Source organism: Oreochromis aureus, linkage group 7, assembly GCF_013358895.1.
Source record: "Oreochromis aureus strain Israel breed Guangdong linkage group 7, ZZ_aureus, whole genome shotgun sequence".
In the NCBI taxonomy this organism is placed as follows: Eukaryota; Metazoa; Chordata; class Actinopteri; order Cichliformes; family Cichlidae; genus Oreochromis; species Oreochromis aureus.
The window spans coordinates 51,087,494-51,109,845 of NC_052948.1; the positions used below are offsets into that span (position 1 = coordinate 51,087,494).

Consider the following 22,352-nt stretch of genomic DNA (forward strand, 5'->3'; position numbering starts at 1 on the left):
GCGACAGCCAGCCTCACTTGGACACGATTCACGGTGAAAGACACCTGCACGCACATAACATGTTAAGCCCACAGAGCGCAAGGCCACAGCTCGCGGCAAGAATGTGGAATGGGAGCAAATCCGTACAGATCAATGCAGCTGAAAAATTCATCGTTTCAGCGTTTTCCTAAATAAAATATCACACACTCTTTTAAGCTTTTATTCCCCAGCTCACCCCATTTTCTTTTTTTCTTTTCTTTTTTTTCCCGAAACACAACACTGCTAGATTTTTCTGCTTATATCCAGATGGGGGCAGGAGAGTGCTCTGGTGAGCACAATGCCAAACATCTGTCTCCATTTGTATCTGACCCACAATCATGCAGGGTGGACCAAGTTCATTGTGTTCCGTTTTCTGAATTACAAAATGCGATGGATGGGACGAAAAGCAATATTGGTGACATTTCAAAATCATCATATCGCATAAGGAACGGGAGTAAACGTGGCTATGGTTGGGGGTTAAAGTGGACAGTTACCAATTCTTTTCCCCTTTTTTTCCATTGTTTTTACTTGCACACACAGACACATACTTAAAGCATTAGGTGAGCAAAGACCAGCAAAGGTACATTTTGATTAGAGGAAGGTCCTAAGGCAACTCCCCCCGTCCTGCTGGTGGAGGGGCAGGCGCTGTGTCCCATGAAATTTGCACCTTCTCGAGCTTAGAGCGGCGTACCACGAAATACACAGCACAAAGCAACGCTCATTATGTTCACATATCCAAGGGGACATCTGATAATGGTTCTTTTTACCTTCTAAACCTCACAGGAGACAAAGGCAGCAGTCAAAAGAAGAAAAACTCGAGGCGAGTTTTCATCATTTTTACGATCAGATGTCAGCATAGGAAAATGAGTAGGTGGCCCCCAAAGAGCAGAATGTAACTCTTGGAGGTCTTGCTGCAGTTTAAGGAGCGCTACTTTCCCAACATATTTACACAGTCACCCCCGAGCTCCGAGCCAAGCGTTGGTGTCACTGTCAGCCCACACCGGCACACTCACATGCAGTCCCAGCGTCTGGGCATTGTCCAACCTGACCACAAAAACCAAACAACAAGCTGTAGAGGTCAGCTTGCTGCGCTGGGGAAATAAATCAGAAAGGACACATGCATAGAAAGTCACATAACAACGCAGATGTAGGTGTAGAAGTATATGTGTAGACACACGTGCAGAAAACTAAAGCAAAATGCATAAATGTAAACCGTCGTCAGAGATCAATTGAATTTTCATCCACTTTCCCCTCCAGACTCTAGTCCAATCTCAGTCCTCAGAGCTGCTGCCAACAGCAACATGTCTGTCTGCCGGCCCCACTTATCCACAACACAGCCCCCTACAGTAACCATTCCCTCACCTCATTGTCGCTGCCCAGTTTTTTGATTCCCTCTGGATGTCCCGTGCCACTCTAACCCTTAGTTTCCCAGCCCCAGCGACACTCACTGCACATAAGACTTTAATCCCACATCTTTATGGACTGCGGGAAGCCATATTCCCATTTCCTGTTCTTTTGGGATAGCTGAAACCGCTTCACTCACCTAGGAGGGCGTTTGGCTCGGGCATTTGCTGAAATCTACATTAAAAAGTGCTGAGGGCACACTTCACGGTTTGCTGACACAGTAAAGGAATAACACAGAGAAAAAAAGGGAGTGAAATATCAACTTTTGACATGAGTTAAGGAAAATCTTAATTATCCGTGGAAATTCCATCTATCCCAAGGCTAGTGATGTCTGGCCTAGAATGTACAGAGTAGTGTGCTTTTTCAGTGAAGCAGGATGTATACCTTGGACAAGATAATGCAAAGAAGCACGTGAAGACACAAGTATGTGGAGCAAGTGACTACTAGGATCCAGGTCCATATACTTGGGGTTTAAAGTTATATCACTAACCACAACCCTTTTCCACAGTATGGTTAAATGCAGTTAAATGTACTTGGCAAAGACAGCCGTGGCTTAAGGAGTACAGTTGTCTACTAATTAGAAGGTTGGTGGTTCAATCCACAGTTGTCATCACAGTGTAAATGTTAGGTATAAAAGTACTTGTGTGATTGGGTGAATTAAATTTTCAGTAAGGACTTTCAGCATCATACACTGAGTTCTTTATTAGCTAAAGCTTTCTGCTGAAACTGTTTTGAAGTGCTGATTAAACTTTATCACATATTTAGGGGCTGTGTTTTGTGCATTGCATTGCATTTCACTGGAGTTTGCATGATATATGTGCCCACTCCATTAATGCCCACACCTCAAAGGGAGTTTTCCCTTCCCACTGTTGCCAAGTGTGCGCTCATAGGGGGTCATCCGATTGTTGGGGATTTCTCTGTATTATTGCAGGGTCTTTACTTACAATATAAAGTACCTTCCAGTGACTTTTGGTGTGATTTGGTGCTAAATAAAACAAAATTGAAATGAATTAATTTGAAATGCCATTAGAAAGATGTAAAAAGAAAAAAAAAGAAACTGACAGCACCACTAGCTTCTGACTTGTAAATGATCATGATGATCAGTCAGCATCTGATTGAAATAGTTTCAATATAAACTGAACAACATGGCCTCATTGGATTAAGGATTTATACTGTGGCAGAATGCATTTGAATTCAGAAAGCAGAGTGTAAGATGAGTGAATTGGATTTAGGAATGTAGTTACAGAACTTTCTCTGAGCTTATGTTGATCAGCCATGTTTGTGGCCTTCGCAGTGTCTGCGCTCAAGGGCTAATTTGCCATCACACTTCTGAACAGGGGATTTGAGGGCTCCCTACATTGCAATTCAGGGTTATCTGAGACAGAAATTCATAGTCGTGAGAAAATTATGAATCAGTGATCATCAATCCAGAAACACTGCTCCCTCGATCACATGGTGAAAGACGTCGTACAATCCCTCATTTGGAGTTCTGCAGAGCAAAGACAGCCCAGGGCGAAATTCTGCATTAATTCTGTGTTACAGTCAACCTAACAGAAAAATGACCCAGCACACACTATACTAGTGAATAATATTTAGTACAGGGAATACACACAGACACACATACACACACAAGATCGGGGCTACTTTTTTTATTAGTTTCTATAGCATTGGTAAATTAGGAAGTCCTGTATAATATATGAGCAGTTTAAATGAGAGACACGCTTTTGTAATGCTTTGTTTAATTACTATGTGTACCACTTTTATTGTCCACTTGAAGCCAGATCTCCTTTTCCCCCTTTCTTTTCTTTGTGGAAGAACCTAAATTTCCACTTATAATTTTTTATACAAAGCAGTCATGGAGACCCAAGCAGGGCATCAAATTTCTTGGCCTCCTCTAATGGGGTAAAAGGAGAGAGGCCATTATCCACGCATTAGACAAACTGAACAAACTGCTACTGCTTTCTGACACCCAATGGAAATCTGAGGTCAGGTACATTTTTAATAGTAGAGCCACAGACTGAAATGCTTTTACTAAAGCTACTGAAACAATTAACTGAGAAAAAAAATAATAACACAGGAGCCAAGCCAAGGCCTGGCAAAGTCACTCAAACCGACCGATGAAAACTGAGTGACAGAGGGTTCAAAGTGTATTGGGAGATTGGAAAGTCTGCTGCAAATATCACTCATTCTGTCAAATCTTTACCTTAGATGACTGAAACATGTGAACAATAAAGATGTTGGCGGGAGGAAAAAATGAAGGAAAGTCCTGAGGTGAAGATGGGAAAACAGGATGTGTAAAAACCCATCAGGCCATGACAATATTAAAGCTCATTATGAGCATCAAGCTCATGTGTTGCATGTTTTTTATTAGTTTTTCCTGGCTCTATCTGCTCTACAGGGGCCCCGCAACTTGCTTCTTTCCACTCCGACTGAAGGCTTCCAGACCCATTCCCCTGCTCCCTTAGTCTTACCCTATTACTTTTAACCCTCCCTATTCATTCCATCATTAATCCTTTATTTCTGTATATCTAAAGCGTAATCATCTTCTGTTTTGTTACCTAACCTACCAAACTTATCACTCACCCTCCCATTCGCTCCATCGGCCTGGGACAGCCTATCAGCGGATACCAAGGAAACCTCTGGATGATGTCATGTGGTGCGGCTCCAGTTCCAAGACTGACATCAGCTGGGGAGAGAACTCCTCATTCTTTCCAGCGAATGACCCAACATTTTTGGCTCCTGTACCCACACCTCCTGTTCTGACGTCCCCCCTCTCCTCCAGCCCTTCTCATTTCAGAACATTATTTTGTTTTCTTTACACTCAAAACTTCCCTCTGATGTCGTCCTCTCCAACTGTCGAACAGGCCGAACACATCTTTCTGTGATAAAGACTCCACCATATCATTGTCCACATTCATGGATGCTGCTGTCTGTGCTTTCGGCCAGACAAGAAGTGCTGTGTTTGCACATCTCCACCTCAGTTGCTTCAATTCAACCGCTCTCCCTGTGGATTACCTCTGAGTGGGGCCAAGTGGTTCATCTGTCCCACTTAGGTTACCTCAGACCAACCACAGGCCGCCATTTCACTGAATGCTACTTACAACTAAGGGATGGGTATTAAATTATCTCTGATTTTTCTTGGCAAACTCAGTTGGAAACAACAGTGAACAAGGAAATCAGGGGTACATTTAGAATCTGGAGTCTTTCACGCAGACTTTTTTTTAATTTACAGAGATAAAGAGACACTAGTCTACCACTTTTGTGTAGATTTTGCAAAAGACCAGCAGGGGTCAGCATTCCAGGTTGTGTTCCCAAACATAAAATGGCGCCTTACTTTAACTTTTGTGTGAATATTTTCCAGAGCTAAACATATAACAGAAATGAAGTTTTAATCGAAATTAACAAATATGAGGAAGAGAATATAAGGATATGAGAGTAAACCAGTTTCCAAAAGACCTAATGTTAGCTAGCTATGTCAACCAAGCTAACTGCTACATAGGCTACACTCTCATTAGCTGTTTCAGGGAGTTTGTTCATTGAATCAAAGAACTGTTAATCCTAATGAGAAGACCATAGCTGTGGAAAGCAGCACTCTTAAGTAGATTTAAACCACAGAATGATGATCTCAGGGGTGACACCGGTCAGCGTAAACAGTATTTCAACAATCAACGTTATCTTTGACTTGCTTTGAAATTAATGGATAAAATGAGTACAGTCATTTTTATTACATTCATTTTACATTTAATCTGCTTCAAACACACATAACTTTATGCTTGGAGTTCTGCATTTCAGTGTATGAGGAGCAGCTATACCGATCCAAGGTCATCATCTCAAAACAAGTGAAAACTTAAAGAAAATATTTCTGTCCACTGGTTGGCTTTTAATATAAGTGGCAGTCAATGTAACTTTGCTTTTATCACTTCTCCTCAACTTTGCTGACTGAATGTGTTTGCCAGTGAAAGACTGTACCACAACACATGGCCGGCCCTCCCTGAGCCTGGTTCTCCAGGAGGTTTCTTCCTGTTAAAGGAGAGTTTTTCCTTCTCACTGTTGCCAAGTGCTTGCTCATAGGGGGGTCATGTGTTTGTTAGGGTTTTCCCATTAATATTGTAGGGTCTTTAACCTATGATATAAAGCAGCGTATATTGAATAATGGCAATTGATAGCACTCAAACAACAGTCATAGAGATAAAGGGGAAAAAACTAAAGATTACAAATAGTTTGCAACAGTTCTGACACAGATTACTGTACCTGGTTCCAAAAAAAAGTTTGCTTACTTGCACGTCTAAAAATCTTTTTAATTCCCTTCACACTTTTTATTGGCACAAGCGCAAACACAGCACCCTTAACCAAGCAACCAAAAAAGAGTGGTGCAAGAGGACAGACAGTCTCTTCGTGACCACAAAAACCTTGTCAGAAACCAAACCATAAACCACCTTAGCATATAAGTACTACTTTTCTTCTTACTGCTGCATGCAAAGGAAAGGCTCCACTAAAAAAAAGTATAGCAGGGTAAAACACCAATCACTCTGATTTAACAGTGTGATAAATCCTAATCTTTTCACTTCATGTTTTTCTCTCCAAAACAAGTGAAATGGATTAAGAGCAATACAGGCAAGAAGGAAAATATGTAAATGTGATTTGGGTTTGTACTTTCCCTTTAGGACCCATTAAGTATGTCATTTTTTTAATCTCTTATAAATCAGTAATTACCAGCAATTATGTATTCTTTTTAAGTATTGTGCAAAAAATAAAAATAAAGGTTTGCAGTATTCTGAAGAAATTGACCTGGAAATCCCCAGACTCTAATGTAATTGGTCCGACAGTGAAATCACATATGTTATTTTGTGTTTTCACACTTACCAGCTCTCGGGGGTAACCAGCTCTGGCAAAAGTCAACACAGGATCAGACTAAACTACAAAGGGAGTAATGGGAGGAAAAGGAGTGCAACCTGAGCATAATTTGGAAACTATGTGGCATATTTTCCATTTTCTGCAGCACTGGAGCCTGTCCTGTCTCCTAACTGGCAGACGCACAGCAGGGGGGGCTTTAAACATCTCCCACAAAATATCTGTCCGTTCCCACGGTAACTACTGAACTGTTACCGCCGCTATAATAGCTGGCTAAGATTTAATTGTTCCAGTATCACCCCGATCTCCTGATTTCTATGCTAGGGGCAAATAATAAAAGTAGAGCAGAGTTACAAACGGATAAATGCCGTCATCTTTTTGGCAGCTGTGAGCTAATAGGCTGAAGAGGGGAAATAATGGCTGTAACACAGAATGCAGACATATAAACAGATGACACGATATCTTTATTTGTGTTCCAGTAAAATTGGTATCCTTCCCTTTGTCCCTCATGAACCACATTTTCCCCACAACTCTGGATAAAAAGCTTCATATGTAGAGTTCATTTTGCAGATAAGTCTCTTACTTAGAAACTTGATTTTGTTTACAAGGCCATAATTTTGTCCATGGCTTTCAGGGAAACTTTAGCGACAGTGGCTAGGGAAGTGATGTCATATTTCTTTCTTTTCCTCTGCTATGGCTGAGTAACAGTAAGGTTAAAGGTCAGCTGGCTAAGGATCAGTCACATCAGTCAGCCTCTGTTACTAATTATTATTGAGGGCTTTGGCCTCGCAGACTAATCCCCTCTTTTAAACAAGCACAACTCCAAAGAGACAAAGACAACACTATTCCTTGTGCCTCTCAGCGTATTTTGGTGTGTCTGTGTGTGTGTCTGTGTTCCTCACAAACACAGGGGTCAGGTTTAAGAGACACACATATCCAGACAAAAACTTGTTACAGGAACCCCACAAACGCTCTCTTACAGGAACTGTCCAAATGAATTCATAGTGCACAAACACTTTTTGAGCCATATCAGGGACTTCCAGGTATCATAAGGCACAAAAGCTTCTTCTCACCAGTCAGATTATCATACATCTTTTGACTTCCTATCTTTATTAAGCATAAACGTAAGAGAGAGGGTGGAAGGAATAAAGCTCTTATTCTAATAACTGAAACAAGTAGCTGCCTGTGGAAAAACCTCTGTAAAGCGAAGTGTCGTAGCCCTTTAAAACAAAGAATCCAGACGTGAAGCCGCAAAGAGAACTATAACAGCTTGATTATAGATTTAGCTACAATAAGGCAACACTTTAAAACAGCAAAAGAGGCTGAACTGAGCAGCAAGCAAATGCAGCACAGCTGGCAGCAGAAGGGAACTGCAGGACACAAAGTTCTTTTGCGGACAACGTGGGATATGTGGTACCTTAAATTAAGTCTGATTAACGATTTTGTGCGTGTGAAAGAGTGGGTGGCAGAAGGATCAGATGCTGGTGGAGTGGGGCCAGCCAAATATGTCTATAGAGGATGCGGCCTCTCCCGCAGTCCCCAATTTCAAGCACTATGTCAAAAGAATCGGGGACTGGGGATGACCACCATTGGCACCACAGCCACATGTGTCTGTGCTGTAATTAAAAAGGACGAGTCTGATTACATAGAAATGGGCCTAAATCTTCTGTTTAAAGGCACTGTTTGTTTTTTTTTTCGTTTTCATACAGCCTTTTAACATGAACACAGCAAAAGCTGAAGCTAATTTGAACCTGGAATAAATGGCAAACCAGCAGTCCATGAAGCAAACAGTCCCAAATGACCCATCAAATTTGCCAAATTATACAATATACAAAGCTCAGATTAAAAGTTAGAGTTTAACGCCTACCTCAAAGACTTCTTCATCAAGTATTCTTGTTCCAAACACTATAATTCCTTTGGTATCAATGACTGGTTGGGGACTTCGGAGTAACTTCTGTGTGGTCCTCTTTTTACAGTCCAGAATGAGGGTGATGGTCTGCTTGTGCACGCTGATGGCCACTCGATGCCACCTGGAATGGGAGGTACAGTCAATTCACACACTTACTGGATTACAGGCCTCTATTTGTGTTTGTCCATTTGAATTCAAATCTATCCATCTCTGTCTTGCCAAGTGAAATATAATCTCAGTTTAAATCCTAGTTGTTATTGAGCGTAGAGAGGTTACGCAGTCAATGACACTTAAGGTTAAAAGTCCAAAAACCCAAAGGAGATTGACAAAAAGTTGCTTCCAAACTTCTAAAATTAAACAAAACTGCTGTCAAAGCCTACCACCATCGTGAGGGTCCGCTCTAATAGAATGATTTAAAATTGTTTTAAAAGTAGAGCCTGACACTCTTTTTAAGCGTTTTGTACAAGCGAGGTGAAAGACTGCACTTACTTTCCGTCGGCTAGGTTGACTCCTCTGAAGAGGGGGTAGTCCTCAGGGCTGGGTCTGCCTGTGTGGTCCTCATATAGGAAGACTGGAGAGCGGCCCACTTCTAGACCAAGCTGCTGGATGCCCTGTTCATTGTACAGAGACAACAGGAAGGACTGGCTGCCCTTCTTAGGCTTCACTGTGGCCATGATGGAAAAGTCCTCAGGGAAGACATCACCTGGCAGGACAAATGGTGGGTTGGATAGAAAGAGAAAAACGCTTTTTTTTGGAGACTTATAAGCAGCCGTAACCATTCATCATCGTAGGAGGAATGCAGTATGAGGTTTGCTTTTGCAAGGTTGTAGTCGTTGTGTTATTTTAGGAGACTGACTGCGTTCTTTGATGTCTAAAGGGAGTGTGATTATTTTTTACTGTTGCTTCTAATGGAAATCGAACAAAAACTAACAAATATCATTTAAATTGGCGGAATCAAAGATTTGGCTTTGCGCGCCAAACGGAAACACCAGAAATTTTTGAGTGCCCAAAATATAACCGGATAGGATTCATCTGAATGGGTTGGCCGGTAAAACGAAAGCTGGCGGGGGGAAAAAAAGTGGATCGATTCCAGCGCGGCGCAGAGTGAGAAGCAGTAATGACAAAAGCATGTGATCCCCAGAGACTTCGTCAAACTATCCTTCAAACTCCTCCTCTCCGCTTCTCTCCTCTGCCACAGCTGATGGGTCTAGCAGACGCCGAGACACCAACGAAGGGCTGGAGAGGAGCAACACATTTTTACAGCAGAAATAATGAAAGACACATTGCCTGGAAATGGAAATACCAACAGTATAGTGGTATTTAAACGCAGAAAAATATATAAAGAGGATGTGTTGGCCTCCGTCTGCTCGGCTCCTTTGAGAAGCCTCACAAGTTCCTCCATTTTGCTTCAGTGTGGAAAACATCTGCCAGACAAATTCCTGTAGTGGGGTGTTCTTAGGACCTCCAAAAAGGAGGAGGCTTGCCAACTGTCTGTGGAGACTGTTGCTTCCCAGATAGTGCTAATGCAGAGGTCTGACTACATTTGGGAACACAGATCACCTTTCAGAACAGGAGGCAATCAGAGTATATTAAAGCCACCACTGTTATCTGGATTATACTGAACATAAGCAAAGAAACCACTTGAATTCCAGTAGTAATCTCCGGCCTTTAGCATGTGCAGAGCAGAGATTTCCAGACAACCGGAAAAGAGAGGCAGGGTTTGTGGCTACAGTGGCTACGCTGGTAAAGCCCCTTACCCAGCCACCATTTTCAGAATATGAAGACACTGCTAAACTAAACTGGGGAATCTTTGGTAATACTAGCCAATCAGACACTGTGGAGGAAAAAAAAGGACCTCAGTGGGAATGCTGGTCGGGTTAGAGAAGAGAAGAGAAGCCAATTTTTTAGTCTAACTTTCAACTGCAAAGCGGTTTTTCATGGGTTTTAAGAAGTCGCTGTTTACACAGGCGACCTCTGGTGGTCACATGAGTGCACAGCAAACAGGAAAATGAATAGTTTTTTTAAGGACAAAGCAGTCTGCCTTGTAATTTGTGTCCTTCAGATCCACACCACCACCTTAGCTCAGAATATTTGTTTCAGCAAATACTTGTATACTTATGTCATTTCTACTTGGTAGTCAACCGATTCTGAGTTGAATTTTGCTACCGCCACCCGTTCGCTTTCTTCTTTCTTTTCATCGGCCTTGAGCCTTGTCAGCATCTGGATGTCTGTTTGCCTTCCTGTCTTGTCTTCCTGCCTTTTTCTATCATTCCTTCATTAAACGCTAAGCATCAGATCGCATCATGCGGAGAGCACATGCCTTGGCAGTGAGCTCCCTCAGGAATTCTGCTTGGCATCATATGAAAAACATTGCTTTAATTGACAGATGCTTCAGCAGGACGGTGTAAAGCAGAGAAAAAGGAGAGACAGAACACAGACAAGCAACAGGAAGGCAGCTCTTCAAAAAGAAGCTCCTGAGATGTTAGCATTTTGTAAGGAAGACAGATCCACAAATCTTTGGCTTGTTGCATAGTGAACATGAAATTAAAGCACTATAATATAAACAATGCAAGTGGGAAATACCAGAACAAAGAAACACAATTAAGGAAATTTACTGCTGCATCTGTCTTGCACAATAGCCACGTCAGACACACAGGCAGTGATTCAGCACTGGTTTGGTGCAGGCTGTTTGTTCAGAAGTGAAGGGTCAGCTAAGGGGTGAAAGGGAAACCAGAGCACACGGGAAAATGAGTGGGTGTTCTGTGGAGTGTAAGCAGCAAACTGCAAAGCATCGTCCTACTGTATCTGCCCTGCTGAGACTATAACGACCCAACCTCAGCCTGAGAAAATCTTACCCCCCCCCCCATCCCCGCCAGAATGTGTTTCTCAACCTGCTGCTCCAGGCCACCAGATGAGAGATACCTCATACCTCGTGTGTGTTCGTGTTGTCAGTGTGTGTCTGTGCCAACATGGTAGGAATGGAAAGGCTGGGGTGCCAACAGTCCCGAGAGTTTACGCTGGCATTTCAGCCGCCAGTGTCAGGCCAAAAAAGGTCTGGGAACGGGAAACTCAAAGACACCTCCAGCCAGCCAGACTAAATCCAGCATTTTACTCCAGATTTTGCTGAAGAGTTTAATGTAGCTATCTTTTATTCATCACGTTGGAGAGGGCAGAGGGAATGTTTTGTCCTGTGATATCATGCTACAGGTATGTGACGTGTACACCTGAGTATTCTTCCTCAACAAAACTTACAGAGCCTCAGAGAATGCACAAAACGTCAGCATGGGACGCGGTTATGGCGGCACTTTGTCTGATGATGTCTGCCATCTGTCAGAGTGCAATAACGCAGGTAATGGGGTAGAAAGCTTTGTGTCCTGTAATTGGTCATTCAGTCATCACTGTGTCCAACTCTCTTCTTCTGTATGAGACAAGCTGCATTCCTGTGGGACTGCATATTGCTGCAGAGACAACAACTGCCTTGCAAAGCTGTGTGTTTCCAAAGGAGTGCACCTAGCAATAGGAAGAAACAGTGAAGTGACCTAACATGACAGTAAGTGGCTCTAATGTAAACAGGTCCCACTGTACAACTTAAGAAAACGCTAATAATAAAAGAAACATTTTAGCTGTGATATGACATGTTATTACTTTCTTACTCTGGAGTCATTAAACTTGCCCTCAAAGATAATGTTGTACATCTAAGACTGAGATAGGCAATTTTCCCAAGGGCCCACATGAGAAACTATGACTCAAGTGGAGGGCCACACCAATGAGCTTGGAGTTATTCTATAAACTCTTCATAGGCTTATTTGTGCAGCTCTCCACAGCAGTCTCCGTTTCTCATGGACAATCAATTGTCCATCCATGAATTCTACAAAATCTTCCAAATAAATAGTGAACACGATTACAAGCTAGTTTTGCTTGAAATTAAATGCCACTATATATGTAGCATGTGGCACTGAATGCAACATATCACTCTTGAGGGATGCTGGCACACAACAGAACCATGATTGCTTTTACAGCTTGTGAGTTAAGCTGTAGCAGAAGCCCCTGGCCATCTGCTGTGGTCGGTGCCATCTAGCTACAGCAGTTGTGACCACAAGTTTGCAGGCTAAGTAACAGCTAACCCCATTCAGAGAACGTAGGACTTGCTGAGTCTTTCTTCCTTTGGTGTTTGATGGCTATTCTTTATGATGGCGCACAACATACACAGAAGGTAAAGACAAAAAAAATGTTCCAAATGGATAAAATTAAAATGCCCAGATTGGGATTTACTGCAATTTTCATTGCAATGAATTCTCAGATGCTTATTTGTCCTTGATGGGTTGTAGTTTAAGAGAGAGGCAGTTTTATTGCCCAGTTTCTTCCCAGCTCCTTCACTTAATAAAGGTAAGAAAGGTCTCTTCTGTTCAGAGTGCCTCAGAAGTTTCAAATGAATCATCTCTTCCACATGTTTGCCTAATGAGTGCATGTCTGCACTTGCTCTTTTCCAACACATCATCACAAGCTGTCTGTGGCTATGGGGTCACAAGGCGGTGTGATCTAAGTCGGTGCTACTGTGCTTTTATTTCAATACACTTATTGTGAAGCAAAACAAGTGTGTTTGTATGCCTTTATTTTCTATATGTGACTTTTTTTGTACCTTTTCAATAATCAAAGCAAACTGTACCTCCAGACTGAAGTCATAGCTCAAACTGTACCTCCAGACTAAAGTAGCAAACTTGCTTAAAGAGGGGAAAAAGAACTGGATAAAATGACCTCAACTGCCTTCTGGAATATATTAGCTCTATGTTCTTGCACCATAAAGGCCACATCACAAACACTGAGTGAATTTTAAAGCCTTAAAGCCAAAGACAGCTAGTTAGTCTGTTTGCACCTTAAGACTGTGCGGTGCCTGTTGCGAATTCCTCCAGTTGGTTTGTTTTATGTAGACTGTTATTTTGGATGATCCAGCGTAGCATGTGTGTAATTACAGCATGTGTGTCTAAACAGAGACTCATATGGGGACATGCTGTCATAAAGCATCAAAGTGAACAGTATTTGTTTGATTGGAGGGCATGTAAGGGCATGCAGCCCACAGGAGCCCCGCAGCTCTACATTAAGCCCCTAGGAAGAGTTATGCCACGGATCAAAGATCCACCAAGGCCAATGTAGCATCTTAGAAGACCACGAATGGAGTTGCCATCCAATCTAAACTTTGTGGAAGCTTAGCGCACAGGAAGGGATATTATTTCTCTCTTGTTGCTATATCTAGACCTCAGCGGCTTTTTATATCCTTAAGCCAAAGGAAAGGCAACAATCACAATCATTTTCAGAAATTGGTTGTCTGGGTCATGAAACTGTGGTTTTTTTAAATTTATGTTTTATGGAAAAAAATAAATATACAGCAAAGACAAAGGAAGAAAACACTGCGAGGCAGAAGCAGTCTAGGAGAAATGATAGAGGGAGAAGTGATGACGCTTGAGGGAAAAAAATGGGAGAAGGAGGGAGAAGAGCAAGGAAAGAGTGCTGGAGAGGGAGGGGAGAAAGGAAAGAAGCACTGCAGCACAGTATATAGCAGTAACTCAAAGCCACGTCAGCATGATAGAACACAGAAAAGTGGAACCCCAGGCTTCCCTCCCATCCACCAACCATATTTTCGCTGCCTTTTCATCACCCAGCTCCTCCTGCTGCGACATTAAATATTACAGGGCTGGATGGCAATGCATCTGATGTGCACTTTCATTATCGTTATTTTACCAACATTTGCTAAAAGTGTCCACACGTGGTAGGCAATTTGTTTCAGTAAAAAATACAGATGCACTTGGACATGCATTAGCAAGATGTCAACATGTTTGCAGGGGACTTAAAGATTAAACAGCAGGCACACCCTTTTTAAAACCTAGAAGTTAAAGGTAGAGTCGAGATAAATTATCAGCTTATGCTAACCGACAAAACTGCGAACCTGGAGGGGGAGAAAGGAACAGTCTAGATGGGAGCAAATGCAAAATGCTTTCCAGCCAAGTTAAAACATTATATTTGGAGTTTAATGTGAAGTAGGATTAAAGGTCACGAAAGCCAAACAGATGGCAAGACTTTAACTTTAAAACCTGGGAAAATGTCTTTAAGCTGAAAGAGGTTTCTTCCTGCTAAAAAGGAGTTTTTCCTTCTCACTGTCACCGAGTGTTTGCTCATAGGGGGTTGTCTGATTGTAGGGGTTTTCTCTCTATAATTGTAGGGTGTTTGTGTTACACTATAGAGCACCTTGAGGTGATTGCTGATGTGATTTGGCGTTATTATAGTGTTACGTGTTTCATGTTTGAAAGAGGAGAAATTCTTCAATGCAAGTTCTTAAATTACTTCTTAGTTGAACATGTGCAGCGTGAAAAGTTCTTTGAGTCATATACTCACCTGGGTACAGCTGTTTGGTGGGGGCACTGAGCTGGGCATCTTTGGATACTCTGTAAGCCACATCGGGTCCTTGTGATGACCTTCTATGTGAGCACAAACCCGTTGTTTTCGTAACACCTTCGGGTAAACTGTGAAAATCTAAAATCTTCAAGAGGTCTGCTGGTTCCACTGCAGAGAGGAGAGAGAGACACACAAAAAGGACATTAGATTCATATTCAACAAACTTGAATATGCATAGAGACGAGCATTTGGCTCGTCTCTATGCAGGCCAGCGCATTGCTAAAACAATGCCACTGCAGAGTTTGTGCAACTCCAAACTTCTGCATATTAAGCAAGCCTTAATTATGGCGCATTCAATCTATTTTCTGTCCTTTGCTGACTTAGAAGCACTAGTTACTCAGCAGGAGACTCCACTGTTGTGGTTCAGTGAAGATTTCTGTTATCCATTTAGGCGCTAAACAGAGACATGCCCATTTATAGATCACCCATGATCACTGGTTTCAGCTGCACCAAAACCCATCCTTCCATCTCTTTCGCTGCTATGTTAAATCTACCGCTGCCTCCCTTAGACCACAACCATGCAATTAGCACACTCTCAAGCCAGTCGTCCAAGCTGTAACCAGGCCACCGCAGAAGTACACTAGGTCAGAACAATGTGACACAGGGTTTGACCCTGGACCGCACTGTCACATGCCAAAACCACCCAGGACAAACAGCTGTCCCTGCAGCCAGATGCACAGATAGCAAGCTACCCAATGACACACATTAGTACCAAGCATTGCCCAAGAAAGGTTCTGGACAATAGCACACAGGGTCACGACTATAGGGACGGTCACATAATGACTGAGGATCAAGGGCTGTCTGCATTTTTGAAAGGACAATCTAAAAAAAAGGACAACAGGAGGGGTTTATGGCAGTAGAGTTAGGAAAGAAAAAAAGAAAGCATTTTTGTATTGTTATGTGAATACCAAGGGCCAACCCACTAGACAAGATTAAAAACACGCCCACACACAGGTAAAGCTGTGTCTTTTTCAGTCTACAAAGACCACACACACTGTTTAAAAAAACGTTCAGTGGTCCCATCCATCTAAGAGTGAAAGGGCTGCTAAGAAAGGTGAACAGGCATCTCTAAATAGTCTTTGAGTGCATTCTCCATTGCCCTGCAACAACCTCCAGCTGGATGTCATTACACATGACTCACGTGCAGAGCAGATCAATTAAAAAGAAAAAAAGGGGGAGGGGGGCGTCCTTAAACAGAGGTTTTCATTTAAGAGTACTTTGGATGCACGTGTTCCTCCACAGCTGTGCAGGCTTTGTAAAAGAAAAACTTCCTCCTCATCCTCGAAGGTCTGATTGCATGTTTCTGACATTATCTTATACAAACTAACTAAAGAGGGCTGCTGATGTCTAAGGCTACAATTAGTAAAATAAAAATCATACTGTTTTTATTTGTTTGCTTGTTTTACTAAAACATCAGGTTGGCAATAAACACAAAGCAAAAAGGCTGAAGCATCCGTTTCCAGTTCAGATATTACTTTGTAAAGGCAAGAAAGCTGTAAGATTCGAGTCGTGTCTGATTTACAATGTGTTGTTGTGCTGGGGTCATATCAGGCAAAAGTGGTTAAGGGATTTGTGATAGCAGCTCTTTTACACCCACTGCACCCATCTGTTTAAAACCCCAACTAGTCAAGCCTGTAAGTATGTCAAAAAGATAACTACTCTCATATTCCTGTCAGTCCAAACCCACAGGATGACAGAGCCTCTGTGCGGGTGAAGGGTCTAAACACAAAGCGCTTCGTCTGTCATCAGCTCACAATGAAGCAGCAGCTCACCCAGCAGCCAGAAAATGTCTATCATTCAGTCATGATGACAGAGGTTCACCTAATGAGGCTTACTTTCAGAGCTCGGCAGCAGAGTAATGATATATCACACTAATGGAAATGTGCTTCTTGTACAAATTTCCTCATTGATAGATTACTAATCCGCATTCGTGTTCTACATCATTATCGCATCATTATTGCTTCATGAACAAAAGGTCAGAAGAGCCTATTCCTACTGAAGGAGTCACGCAGCACAAGGCGAACAAAGCCTGTGTAAATTTTTGTCCACCTATCATCATATAGACTGATTTTTAAGGCCAATATGTTTCAAAATATCCACAGATTTTATTTTTTCAAAGACGTGAACAGATTTCCATAAAATTCATTATGTGTAGATATTCATTTATTCATTTACCCTTTGTGTTACTCGACTCTGTTCAGATTAGCTGCTTGTTGTGTTTGTGGCAGAGTTTTGCAATACAAACAGGGAGGCTGCAGTGCCCTCTGGTGGACAAACTATGCGACGCTAACACTCATAACATGGTTGAAGGGTGTTTCTCCTATCTCTTGATTTCATTTTCATTTTTCATTTATCAACTGTTATAAAACAGATACCAACAGACTGTACATTAGATAATATCAGCCTGCTGATACATTGGTCACCCTCCAGAGTTGAAAAAGTTTAGAATACTTTAACTCTTTTTTTCTGGTTATGGAAGCTGTTCCTGTCTAAGGTATAAGTTTAAAAATGTTACCTATAAATTTTACAGTAGCAAAAACGCATTTGCTTTCAATATCTGTGTCATTCCTCAGATGATAATGTGAGAAATGTTTGGCAGAAAAAACAACTTACCCTGTATCTTCACACTTCTTAAATGGTATTAGCAAGCACAATCTATTCATCAAAATATCCATCCGAAGCCTCTCTAATCCATTATTAACCACACAGGAAGATATTTATAAGGCTGATGCATTAAGCATAGAATCACAGAAACATTTTTATGTTATTTGCTACAATTTTTGAGAGGGACCACAAAATGCAAATATCTCTGTTTTTGCTCTTTCCTAAAACAACCCCTAAAGTTCTCCAGCAGACTTCTTTGCCCCGACAGTCATTCCCTTTAACCTGCCAACACCTAACAGCGCTCACTGGGAGACAGATCAATTGATAACTGCACAGAGGCAGTCCATACAAGGGATGGAAATAACCATCTGACAGCTGACACAGTGACCACTGTCTAAATGATGCAGCTTAGTAGTGTGGTCAGATTAAAGCCAGTACACAGTGTTGCAATCCAATAGTAATGCTCAGGTGGTGGCGTACTGTGGTGTCTTTGATTCTCAGACTGTTTCAACCAGCAAGCCACAACCTCCCTTTTCCATCCCACCTCCTCATACATCTTCATGTAATCTCTTTCTATCACACACTGTCCCCGTTTCCTTATTTGGACACAACCTTGCTATTCCCCACTGCTGCAGACTCTGGTGATGACAGGTAAAAACACTAAGTTCAACTTTAACTCACTGATAAAAAAAAGCCCAATTTTTTAGTCTGTGCTTCTAGACCGTCGGGGTAATTTAACACCATCCCTTTTTATCATTTTGTTTGAAGTATGAACACAAACAGATACACTGCCTCTACTTATGAGATGTTTCCAACAAGCCATTTTATTAAGTCACAGACAAATACTGACAAGTTAGATCAAATATTTTTGTGCTACAGCCACTTAAACTCAGATTAATACTCAATAACAACTTAGTAATAACATCCAGGTCAGCACTAAAGGGAGAAAAAAAGGAGGATGTTTGTAAGGAGCACCCAGCGACCCTTTCCAAGGAGTGTTGCTTTTGCTAATCCACACTGACATGATCAAATGTCAATGTGGATTAGCAAATTGGAAGGGAGCATCAGGACAGCATTCTTTCATATCCACTTCAGAGCATCCATAAGTCAATTTCTTATATTATTCTTTTATCCTCATGTGAAATCCTTTTGGTTTTCAGGTGAGGTTATGGATCCGCCTGGTTCTTAAAGCAACCTCAGGGATCGGTCACCTGGAGGTGAGCCAAGGTGGAGCCTGCCAATAGCATTAAAAGAGAAGGGGGTAGACTAAAGGAAAGCATAATATATCCCACACCAGCTATAAAATAAAAGCCCTATTGAATAACCCATTTGAGAATCAGCCAAAAACGCGTCTCTTTCAATAAAGCAATCTTTTCGGGTACTTCAGAGCACAAACACCAACATTATCACCTATGTTTCCGTCATCCGTTAACACATACGCACTTTCATTCACAGATTTCTGTCACTGGTTTTCGACCTTTCAGCAGAAGCCATCCTGACCACATCCTAAGCCACAGGTATGGCTCTCAGTCCCACCTTGTTAACCTGAGATGTTTACCCACTTAGCATGGCGGATCCCTCAAGAGACCAACACCTGAGGTGCTGGATGCTAAAAATAATTTTCTCCCTGACCACAGCCCCTCACATCCAAGATGCTGGCTCTCCATACATACACAGAAAACTGTTTACATGACACGGTCTTGTGTACATTTGCTCACCCAGTGGGTCTGCTGTAGCACTTTTGTTGTTTTTACTGCTTTCATGCAAGTGGATGTGACACAAATATGGTAAATGGCATTCCTTAAGCTTTAGTACGCTACAGGAACTCCAACAGTGTAAATAAAAACATTATATTTCTCATGTTACCTGCGCATGCTTCCACTAAACACTGAAGCACCATTCAAGATGTGAAATAAGCAATGCCATATGAATCCTGCATGAAAAGTAAACCTGCACTGCCACCACTCAGAACACTCGGTAGTATTAGTAAGACTGTGAAATAATGGATCTTTTCTCAGTTATGAAAACTACAACCTGAACGCAAAATTTTTCTTTCTATGAAACTTTCTGTTGGTTTTTGAGGATGGCTGTAATCCTACAGTTAGTGCGTCCCCATCCATGTACAAAGAAAAAACCCCGTACATTGGATACATAAATTAGCCACCAAATTACTTTGATCTTTCATGTGAAAAAAAAGCAGTTTATGGTTTTATTTGTCAAGCACAGGTTGTCACAGTGGAATGAAGTGTAATGAATTCATAAAGTCTGAGTTAATTTGAAAGGTGTGGTGAAACATTACATTGCAACAAACTGTTATACAAAGAAGTTGGCAGAAAGCTCTTTTGTAAATCTTCCCCTCCCTATCTAACGACTCCTTTTTTATTTCAGATTTTCTCTCTTTATGTGAACAGTAGCTCGAGCGCCACATTCTTAATCCACATTCGGCTCCGTGCCAGGACTGTGGTGGATCCCATTCCCCTAAACATCCATCTACCGTCTACTTCCACTAACGCACACATACGTGTACACACACAGAGTCTCTGTGACAACACTTAGCGACTCCAGACAGCAACATTTCATTTGACAGGAGGAGGGGTGCCGGACCACTGAATTAGGACTTTTTCATGGTGGTGGGGTGGATTAACATTCTTCCCTCTTTCACTGCCTCCTCCTCCAGCCCTTCCTGAAGTGAGGCCTAACTCTCCAGGCACATGCTTGACCTGGCGCTGAGGACAAGGAGTAATTAGCAGTCATAAAGAGGACCCTGGCTCCTCTTGGAAATCAGCACAGTCAAAAACAAGAATGCCCAAAGAGAGACTTCCCCCTCCTAGTGCGCATCACAGATGGGGAGGGTCTGGGAGTCTTTCTTTTTTATTTCACCTGATTCTGTTATAAAACTTGAAGCCAAGTGTTGTGAAGCTGGAGCCACACTGTGAGTACAGCAGGTTACAATTAGGGCCCTGGCTTTAATTACTTAAAGCAAGACTATGTAACTTTAAAAATAGGGCGATGTAAGGCATTCCTGCACTTCAAAATTGAAAGCAGAATTCATAACCAACAAAACACACAACCAAGTAGCCTCAGGGGTTTTACACATAAGATATATTTGGACCGGCATGACTCATGCGGGTGGATATTATCCAGTTCACCAACTTAACTTTGTAACTTACCCTTCTGCAACACCTCATTTAACATTTATTGTTATTATTCCATATTTGTCATTTAGCAAATTAGAGCAGTTTGCTTTACAATCTGAAGCAGAAAGATTTATCTTAAAACAGGCTTAGATCCTGAGAGAAAACGCCTAAACAATACTAATGTTCACTAATTATATGAGATTTTTTGCCATCCTTTTCTTTCCCCGTTAATGGTTCACATTTAATCCCATAAAAGTCACAAACCTTTTATTAAGTTTGCAGATGTTGTCTTAAGATATGAAACCTTGATCAAATTACAACTCCTGCAAATGTACAACATTTTAGATCCAGAGCATGAAGGGAAAAAATGAACACACCTCCATCAGCGCTGACCTTAAGTTGTTGCTTCTGGGTTTCATGTGACCAGACATGAGAATCATACTGTAGGCATTATGCTCATGCTAGACTGAGCACATTATACACACTGCATGGGCACATGTTACTGCAGATGCATGTGTAAACTAATGCAAGCACATACCTGAATGGGATGCCAGTACCCAAGATGGTAATCATCTCCACAACTTTAATTAACTCGTAAACCATAATTAGACTGGTTTCTTGCCAATCACACTTCTCTACAGTAAGGCTCAGACAAAGGTATTGTATTGACCGTAAAAAACAACCCCACCTACACTAGATACAGAGTGAATGTGAAAGTCCCTGTTAGTATAAACTATATAAACAGAAGCACAGGGCCACAACACATTACACCGACAGGAACTTTTCAGCCATGGAAACTCGTGCCATGAAGCTCCCGGTATACAGTGTTTGTGCTGAAGTTAATGCCAGGAGTCTCGGACTTTGCAAGTACTGAGTCAGCAGAGTGTTGGTGACCATTATACACGATGTGGGTCAGCACTACATGACCCAACTTTATATGATCTGCCACTTTGTGGTTGAACTGCTGTGGTTTCTAAACACTTCCACTTTGCAATCATACAACTTAAGTTGGTCATGGAATATCAAGGAGGTAAGAAATCTCACAAACTGACAGTGTCATCCTATTACTGAACCTCACTTTAATTCACTTAGCTCTTTAAAATTAGGAAGTGTGGTCCAGTACTTTTGTTGTTAGTGTTACTTTAATTTCAGTAAACAGCTAAGAAAATGAATTCAATATCTAAATGATATGACCAAAAATCAATGTTAATAGTAACTGAAAGATAACCTGGTGATAAAAGCATGTCAGTCACCCCCGGGTAACTGCCAGTCCCTAGATACAAGTGTGTCTTCTGTGACATTTTGGTCTCTGGTTTCTGGCAATTGCTTAATTAAAAATGACAACAAAGGGTATTTGGTACATGGAAGACAGTGACTTGTCTGCAAACACTGGCAAACTACTCAGCAACCGGTTGTGAAACTGTGAAAACAAACTGGAAACCAGAACCATTTTCCGTCAAATTAAACATCGTACCTTTGGAAATGTGTCTGCTGTAGCAGTAGATGCACCTTTTAAAGTGAATGTAATCTGTTTTTCGTTTGTGTATCACTACAGTTAAGAGTTTTTGGATTGATTTAACAAAAAACTCATCTTAGAAAATTTGATTGGTGTAAGAGATTCATCTTATTGACCTAACCTAATATGATTGTGCAATTCAGCTCAAGTTACAAATCTAGCTGTCTTTGCTACTGTTAGCATTAGCATTAGCAACCATCATGAAATTCAACCAAATTTCCCGGAGGAACCCACCCGAGGGATTAATAAAGTTTTATCTAATCTAATCTATGTCCTCGGCAGGGTTGTACTTTACAAAGATCCAACTAGGGATGAACCCAAAATTAGCATCAACTGATATTTGCTCTGCTGACAAATAAAGAAAAGAAAAAAAAGAGAAAGATGGTATTTATTCATGTCATTGGTGGAAGTTTATTTGAGGTATTGCATTACCTTTGCACAAACTAAATGAGCTGGAAAAACTTTA

The 22,352-nt window shown here is 41.5% G+C and overlaps 1 protein-coding gene across 2 annotated transcripts in view; it reads right to left on the reverse strand.

Annotated features, from left to right (window-relative positions):
- col5a1 (procollagen, type V, alpha 1) overlaps nucleotides 1–22,352 on the reverse strand; it is a 73,518-nt gene that overhangs the window by 42,620 nt on the left and 8,546 nt on the right. For both annotated transcript variants that reach the window (XM_031754693.2, XM_039614417.1), the window contains exons 2-4: nucleotides 14,570–14,737; nucleotides 8,672–8,885; nucleotides 8,141–8,303 (exon numbers count right to left, since the gene is read on the reverse strand). In XM_031754693.2, the coding sequence (XP_031610553.1) occupies nucleotides 8,141–8,303; nucleotides 8,672–8,885; nucleotides 14,570–14,737 (545 nt within the window). The remainder of the gene's footprint in view (nucleotides 1–8,140; nucleotides 8,304–8,671; nucleotides 8,886–14,569; nucleotides 14,738–22,352) is intronic.